Source organism: Oryza glaberrima, chromosome 5 (assembly GCF_000147395.1).
Source record: "Oryza glaberrima chromosome 5, OglaRS2, whole genome shotgun sequence".
Taxonomy (NCBI): Eukaryota; Viridiplantae; Streptophyta; class Magnoliopsida; order Poales; family Poaceae; genus Oryza; species Oryza glaberrima.
Window position 1 is genome coordinate 6,255,696 of NC_068330.1, and position 8,681 is coordinate 6,264,376.

General features: G+C 38.3%; 2 protein-coding genes across 4 annotated transcripts; one reads left to right on the forward strand and one right to left on the reverse strand.

Annotated features, from left to right (window-relative positions):
* The first annotated feature begins 754 nt into the window (after positions 1-754).
* Positions 755-4,125, forward strand: LOC127772686 (uncharacterized). Of its 3 annotated transcripts, XR_008017450.1 has the most exons (7): positions 755-1,026; positions 1,204-1,265; positions 1,387-1,522; positions 1,604-1,694; positions 1,931-1,996; positions 2,081-2,831; positions 4,084-4,125. XR_008017450.1 is itself a non-coding variant. In XM_052298640.1 (6 exons), the coding sequence occupies exons 1-6, from the start codon at positions 872-874 to the stop codon at positions 2,294-2,296; spliced, it is 726 nt and encodes a 241-aa protein (XP_052154600.1). In that variant the 5' UTR covers positions 755-871; the 3' UTR covers positions 2,297-3,988. The 3 variants fall into 3 exon arrangements, 2 of the variants coding, with proteins under 2 accessions (XP_052154600.1, XP_052154601.1); XM_052298640.1 differs by lacking the exon at positions 4,084-4,125 and having other exon boundaries at positions 2,081-3,988; XM_052298641.1 differs by lacking the exon at positions 4,084-4,125 and having other exon boundaries at positions 760-1,026; positions 1,622-1,694; positions 2,081-3,988.
* Positions 4,108-6,886, reverse strand: LOC127772685 (bidirectional sugar transporter SWEET3a). Its single transcript, XM_052298639.1, has 6 exons — positions 6,410-6,886; positions 6,304-6,340; positions 5,988-6,210; positions 4,997-5,158; positions 4,576-4,695; positions 4,108-4,503 (listed from the first exon to the last, which is right to left on the reverse strand). The coding sequence occupies exons 1-6, from the start codon at positions 6,444-6,446 to the stop codon at positions 4,342-4,344; spliced, it is 741 nt and encodes a 246-aa protein (XP_052154599.1). The 5' UTR covers positions 6,447-6,886; the 3' UTR covers positions 4,108-4,341.
* Positions 6,887-8,681: the final 1,795 nt, after the last annotated feature.

Here is an 8,681-nt window from a genome sequence, read left to right on the forward strand (position 1 = left end):
CTAAACCAAAAATATAAATATTCACAGGATATTTTTAGTTGGTGGCCCACCCATTTTATAGTATATGGTTGAAAATAAGACTATTTGCCTTCCTGAACTTCATGTTGTGCCGTGCCAAGGCGGCGGCCCAAACATGACCCAACTATCGGGTCGGGCCAACACGGGCCTGACACCATTCAAGCCGTGCTATGCCTAGGCCGTACCAAAGCGGCGTGCCATGGGCTAGGCCACGGGCCATAAGGCCATCTAAAGTTTAGGAATGTGCTGCTGATTTTTTTATTAGAGCATGTGTTAATGGGAGTGCGAGTATGATGTTGCGGGTAGTGATGTGTGTTTGTGTGTCTCTGCCATGTTTCGAAAAAACAACTGGTATACTCAGTATACAAAGATTGCATTTCTAGGTAGTTCTCATATTAAACAAGATCCGATGCGTCCATCCATGATCACAAGGCTGGGAACATTCCTCCCTAGTAACACCTACACTACACGTATGAGTTGAACCCGTCACTCAGTCAGGACCAGGGTTTCCCAAACCGCTGGGGTCAGGGTTACCGCGCCCCGGTGGTAAACATGGTTACCGCGCGGTAACCGCGGTAACCGTGATAAACCGTGCAAAATTTATTAAAAATTCAAATTATTTTTTAAATTTATTTGAATTTAAGGAGGTTACCGCGGTATTTATATAACCGTATCCCGCGGTAAGCCTGGTAACCACGGCGGCCGGTAAGTCGAACCCTGGTCAGGACTCAGGAGAGACGCCCGCGGGAAAGCCGAGGAGTTTCCCGCCCTGTAGCGCCCGCCGCTTCACTCCCTCCCAATCCCCCCTCCTAAACCCAGCTAGGTTTCCGCCTCTCTCACCATCTCCATCTCCATGGCCCCGAAGCGCCGCCGTGCCCGTCCGGCGGACGAGAGCTCGACGCCGCCGCCGCCGCCTCCTCCCCTGCGGACGGCGCCTTCGCATTTGCAGCCGGTGGTTGTTTTCGCCCACGGCGCCGGCGCCCCCTCTTCATCCGACTGGATGGTCCAGTGAGCTCTCACTCTCTTTATCTCTCTGTCCTGTCTTCTCTCCCCCCTTTGCGTGTGCGCGTATGGATAATCGGAATTGTGGCGACTATTTTGTTGGTAGAGGTAGCGTCTTTTTTTTTTTTTGGTATGTGCGTGATGATGTGCGAAATTGAGGGAGTGATTTCTCATCTCTGTTAGTTGGAAGGATATGGTGAAGGATGCGCTCGATGCTATCGAAGTTGTCACCTTTGATTACCCATGTGAGTTTGTCTGATGAGCTCTAAGTGCTGATTTGTTGACCCCTCACTGTTCGCTAAACTCGTTGATGAAAATCTGTTGGGGGGAGAATTTCATGGTAGAGCAACAATTTGTTGACTGCAGATATGTCAGGTGGGAAGCGCAGGGCTCCGCCGAAGGCGGAGAAGCTTGTTGATCATCACCTTGGTGTGGTGAAGGACGCTGTAGCGAAGCATCCAGGGCACCCACTTGTTCTGATGGGGAAGTCTATGGGTTCAAGGTGATATGTGGGAGCTTTAATCTCGTTTATTACTTTATTTCAGACTTGTTTGTGTTTTTGACATCTGTCTCAAGATTGTAGTCCTCATACATTTTTCAGGGTCAGCTGTATGGTGGCTGATTCAGATGATATTATCGTTTCTGCTGTCATATGCTTGGGTTATCCGTTAAAGGTATCCTCTGTGTTGTGTGGGGTAATATGATTGCTACAATGTATGAGGATGTAACCCACATCAAAAAATGATTTAGCCTTCGGTTTCCATTATATAATAATTTGTAGGACCTGAACCAGTTTTTCAGGAAAAGGGTTGCTGTGATTTTAAAACATGCTCCACTTGGTTATTTTCACTCTCTGTTATGGCTCTACTTAGGGATGTTTTGTTTTGCATCCTTGCTTTCTTCCTCTTAGGGAGTGAACGGGGCAGTGAGGGATGAGACACTACTGAATCTGAAGATTCCAACAATGTTTGTGCAGGTATTTCTTTCTGAACACACTTTGAAATGAAAAATAATATTCAATATTTTTTAAGCTTGGTATGCAATGCATTTTTGTTCACAGGGCAATAAAGATGGGTTATGCCCTTTGGATAAGCTTGAGGCCACTCGCAAGAAGATGAACTGCAAGAATGAACTGCATGTTATTGATGGTGGTGACCACTCCTTTAAAATCGGCAAAAAGTATCAAGAGTCTACTGGAGTGAATCAACAAGCTGCAGAAATGGAAGCTGTTAAAGCTATTGCAAAATTTGTGCAGAACTCCATAGCGGGAACCTGAACTTAGCTGTTTATGTACTATTTAGGGTGTTGCAAGAATTAGTATGTTCATGCCTTTTGGTATCACTTAGATGTAATAGAAAGCTATTTTGCTAAGATGGCAAGAATTAATATGTTCATGCACTTGGTATCATTTAGGTGTGAAAGAAAGCTATTTTGCCAGGATGCTAGTTTTGATTTGCGCATCCGCATCCAACATCTATTTGTTTTCTTGTCAAGGTATGCCATGGTTGAAATCATTATCCTGACTACTTTACATAGTTGGGCAATACTGCTTATCTGCGAGTCATGAATTTGTCTGTGGGTATCACGATTTAATTGTAGGTATAAACATAACTGTAAACACAGTGAAGTTTGTAATTATCAAGGGATTTCTCTTTGCTATCATCAGAGCAATATGAAGTACTTTGTACAAGATTTCTGTTGTTTAACATCAATCTATTTTTTAGATAACTTACACCAATCCAAATCCATGAAGATCTTTTGACATCCATTCATGGTGCTGAATTTATGTACAGAAGTTGGCAATCATGCATGTAAGTTTACCTTGCGTTCCTACATATATATTTTTTTGGAAGTTTTGTTTCATCATGCATGTAAGCTATTATGAATGTAATATTCTGTACAATGTTCAATGACAAAAGAATTGATAAATCTGTCCTGGTGTTACATCCATAAAACTTCTTAGAATAATTCTGGAGTTACATTCATGCTGTCGTCTTTGTTTCATCCTGGTTCCATCTCCATGGTTTTGCTTAGTAGACACCCAATCATGGGTGGAGCTTCTTAGAGGCTTATCTAGGCTATAGCCCTCCCCTGATTTAACTACTACAATTAAGTCCCTTTACTTTGTGACAGGTAGCAGAAAGTAACTGTAGAATGGTCCCTACGCTGAAAATAGTTTGAACATTATCCCCCTCAAAATTTCTCTTCAAGCTCCGCCACTGCGCCCAATGTTGACGATAAATCATTTTAAATCCTTATATGCTTTGATGCAATCCTTGTGTCTATGGTAAATCATGTTTGGTAGCATGGGAGGTAGACTCTTATTCCGAGATAGAGATGCTCAACATTGGATGAGTTGAATAAAGGGCTATATTTCCTTAATTTTATTTATATATTTGAATTGCATGATGTACCTTTGAACTTCGTTACTGTGTTTGTTTTCATTTTGCTTGAGGAGTTGTTTTCTTGCTGAGGTCTAGGGTGTTTCTTCCAGTATATGGACCTTGTGTTTTGTTTTCTTTAGAATTGACCAGGAGCTGTGGCCCTCAGTGAGATGGGCAACTGGAAATAACATCCTAATAAATGTAGGCTTGTAATAGCATGCATCAAGAATTATATTTTTATAAATTGAGATTTTAACCCCAACTTAAGAAGTAGGAATGATCATGATATGAAACTATGAGCGCAGTAAACCCACTCTTTATTTTTCACATTCTACTAAATTTCATATGTCAGGTGGTAATGATCACTTAATTTGTGAATGGTCTGGTTTTGAAGCCATCTATTTTATTAATGTTTGTTGTAATATGATGAACCTTTTGAATGATAGACAAGAAAACTTGCCAATTTACTGATGTTAAACAACTCCAACTCTTCTAGGTGAATATATTAAACAAATCGTAAATTCACCTGGTGAATATGGTGTGCTATAGCTTCAGTTTTCATGAAGTTCCAATTTATGGACATGTGGGCTGCATGCCTGCACATGCATTCGAGTGGTGGTACAATGATATATCATAACCTCCGTAGAACCTTTCAAATAATAAGCTTTTTTTTATATAGGGAGAAACAAGACAGATGCATGAATGATCAGAGACAATATATTCTATGTAACCAAGCTTTGGTAAGTCATAAAACTTTTGCTAGTCATATCATAGAAGAGGGCTTACTCAATGGCAAGCCATAGAAATATAGAATCTTAAAAATCTCTAATGCATGGAAACTTTCACATAATGTGAAGCATATCGTCCTTGTGTAGCATTTATGGGTACAACAGACATTTCTTGCAAACAAAACAGATAATATAGTTCAATTTTCAGATTAAGGGTTATGCCCTTTTGTGTCCACATGACTTGTTGGAATTTTCACTACATTTGCTTGTTCAATATCGTGAAGCACCTTAGGTGCTTCCTTGCATTTGCTGTAAATGCAGTATACAACCAACTGAAGTATACCCATTATGCTGCCGATGCAGTTTGGGGTCTTCACAAGAAAAAAAGCATGTCAGTTTGATATATAGAAGTTTATTGTGGCTAAAATTGATTATGTCCTTACCGCGATAAAAGGATCCGTTCCTATGACTCCATATGCCATCCAGGTTAAACTTGTGAAGAGGGTAAACAATGACAGATAGAAAGGCATGAACTCAACACTCTTTGTCCTGATAACTTGTTTCTGCAATTATGGAAGTACATATTATATTTTTAACCATTCAAAATAAAATATGTGTAGAAGTTGTCTTGTTTTGTTTCTCTACCATATCTAATTGAATGCTTTGTTCCTCTATTATACTTTCTGATGTGAATAGCATTTCATTGAATCATCATTATATCTTGAAGCACATGTTACTTTTTAGCATTTTTCTTTTTTATTGAAGTTCAGTATGAGATCAATGTTGCAAGGTTTTATCTTGCAGGCTGATATTCTTTTATCTGAATTTCATAATTCCTCAGTCAATATAAGTAACAATACTCACCATAGCTACCAGCGGAGAGCCGTACATTGATATGGAAGACACTAGACCAACACTACCAACAAATACCTTACGTATATGATGGTTGTGTATTGAAAAGCTTGAGAAAAACACAGTCATGCAAAAGACTGCTAGAATCAGAGATGCCATCAGCATGACTTGCTTCTGCAAGAGATTATCAGTCAGTGTTAACATAATCAATCAAAAAATTCACATCCTGTAAAATCTCTCTAGTAACATGCCATGTAACATTAAACTTTTATAACCACTTAGGCACAACTATGAAATAAAATCATTTCTTGTTTCTTCTGAACCGGAAATGTGAGTGTTTGTTCTGTCTTACGTGTGTTTGAGAAGAATCAGACATAATATCCTTTCTTTCAAGAGAACAAGAAGCACCGATGGACATCATATTTTTAGTGTTCTATTTTGGTATAGTGCTAAAATTTTGGGGGTGTGAGATCAGAGATTTTACTACTGGCTAGGTACTTATGATTTGGATCTTACTTAGTTTGCCTCTGGTTCTTATCAATATTAATTGATTCATGTTGTCATGACTATATGACATCTAGAACTTTCTAATTTCACAACTTTGAACCAAAACTGCATCACATGCACAAGTTCCCTAGAGGCCTTTGCACATGGTTATGTTAGAGCTAAAAAGAACAAAATCTTATATGACTGACTTTGTGCTGAATATAGTACTGCTTTTGGAGTACAAACAGATAGAAACATGGTCATTTGAGTTCAAAATTTTGGATAGATTTTTTTACTATTTTATCCAAGCAAAAGCTTGCATTCGTTCCTACTTTCTTCTGAATATGTCATAATTATACAGCTGTTGTCGTCTTACTGTATTTTGTTGTATTCCTAATATAAAATATTAGTGCAAACAACTTGAAAAACTTGATAGACACAGAAGTAAATTAGTTTACCCATGGAAATCATTGAAATGCTGAAGGAACAATAGAAGAGTTCTTCAGAAATGACCTACTTTTTTTCCTCTTGGAGCAAACCATACATATATGCTGATGAATGTGCCTTCAAATAACACCCCAAGTGAGCTGATGCTGCAGACTGTCAAGTTCTCCCACCCATAGCTCACCACAGGAAAACCATACCAACTGTATGTGAGGCAGCTGAACAAAGCTAAGATATATGGTATGCACGAGAATTCTTCTACACTGGCCTTCTTTATCACTCTTTTAAATGTCAATCTAGGAAACATAGTAAAAACAAGTGTCAAGCAATGCATTATATACTGCGCAAACATAGTATAGCTTATGATGTATAGACATGTAGTTGGGTACATTGGTGCTGAGTAGAGGAGCATGCAAGCTACAGATCCTGCAGGAGAAAGAGTATGGTGTTATGAACATAAAGAAATTAATCGAAGTAGCTTGTGGGTGCAAATACCTATAATTCCCACAATAAAACGTATATCAGGAAACATTCTTTTGTGCTGATTGATGAAGCTATTTTGTTGCCCCTGGAACTAGATTTTTGGATAGTTCATTGTTTACAATATGGGCAGGCTATTTATAATGTGCAATGGCTGTTTAATGTGGGAATGTCGAGATATTGCTCAAACCACTAAGGTAGAATATCTGTTTTTTTTTTTGTTGCTATGAGATTTAACACAGTTTTTTTGCAAACATGGAGTAATGCTGGTATTCTCTTTCATGTTATTACCAGCATCTAACTATTTTATTGCACCTTTGTACCTATGATAATAATATAAGTTTCATGTTAATTTTGAATCTGGTCCGTTACTGGAGTAGGAACTAGCGAACTAGCCAATCAGTATCTATTGTAATTGCAACATAGTTAGATGTGAATATGGTACTCAACTTCTAGATTTTAATTGACTACGAAGATACGGAACAGCAGGGTTGGAAATTTCGGTCATTTCGGTCCCCTCCGAAACGATATTAATTTGGCCGAAATTTTTAAAATTTTCAACTTTTTCATGAATTTGGGTAATATTTGTTCAAATTCAACTAAATTTTGTTCAAAATTTCGGAAATTTCGGACCGAAATTTCGGGATTTCGGAGACCCCCGATCAAAAGCCCTAAACCGATATAGTGAACCCTGCGGAACAGCATTAGCAAAAATATTAGCTTAGAATCGTTGGTATTGGATGGCACTTCTGATGCACGATGAAAAGCAAACATGAAAACAATCAATTGCTTTGCTCTTTTATCCATTTTTCCTTCAGTAAGTTAAGCTCATAATTTTGAAAAGCAGCCATTAATATGATGCTCCATTACTCCGTCATATAGAACAGTTCTGTTATTCCAATGAAAGAACTGATGCTGTTGCTTGCCACTCTTCAAGAATAACGTGTCTTTTTCTGGTGACATTAGTGAACATCACTAAAACGAGTAAGCTTCACTAAGGTTTTGCTTCCAGCTTTTGAGAAGATGCTCATGATTAGAGAGATGAAAGATTCAAGTATGAACCCTTTTTAGACCTGTAAATAGTTTTACAGGTCATGAAGCCATGAACTTTTGAGTTTTTCATAATGTTTTTGACTCTTGAAGAATTAGAGTGCAGTGCATTTACTGAAGTAGCAATTGTGGTTCTTTATGATTCATCCATATCTGGTAAAGAACAATTGTTTTTTTCCTTGAAGATCTGATGCTGTCATGGCTACAATTGTAACCTCATATATGAACTTTTCTGATGAAAAAGCAGTCTATGTATATATTTTTTAACATGTGGTCATTCTGATGCGGCTAGTTAGCTCTATTCTCTCTAAATTAAGTTGGTTCTATTGAGTTGACGTTACTAATTTTCTTCTGAATCTTCTAAAGCACTATTAACAAACTTTTCTGTTATAGGTACATGTCCCCTCCTTCAATCTGAGTGCTGCCCCCCCTCCAATTGTTCAGTTCGACCTCACCACAATCCTGTGAGTTATTTGTCATCTACTGGCAGCGCATTTCTTAGCAAACACATGGTGACCAACTCTCTCAGGTTCTTTTGTTCTGGTACCAAAATAGATGGGATGTCTGATTCTGCGTGGGGCTACTGAATTCACCTGTCCAGAACTTTTGCCTGAGATGGAACATGGCCTCGTTTGCTCCAATATTGTGTGGAGGAATAAGTTAATGTGGCCATGTTTCTCCTGTTAATTTGGGAATAAGTCCTTTGGTTGATATTAACTGCAAAGACAACATGACAACCCACAGAATAAAGCTTGTAGAATCAACTAACAAAGTTTGTCTGCCATCAAATATTGTTGGCTATTTTTTTTTGTTCATTGGTGCAAACATACCCTAATCATTTATTTGGTCAGCATTTATTTGACTTATTACAACTTCATGCATATGAGTCATACCATGCAATGTGCACTTCAAGAGATTTGAATTACGGATATGGCAAAAGAAAGTAGTATTTGGAAGTTTAAACACCTATGATGCACTTATATTGCAATCATTACTTCCACTGAGTATAAACTTACGGTTAAACTTGGATGTCTAAGCTATTTACCTTTCCACAGTATGCATTGAAGCAGGAGAGGCAATCTGCAGGCAACCACTACATATAGTAAGGGATACAGGCAAGTTCCATCTTAATTTTTAATCCCTCTTTTGCAACTTATAAGGATCTGAAACTTTTTTGTCTTATTGGTGTCCTTTTTATACAATTAAGAATGCTGTGAATTATGACCACTCCTTTTGT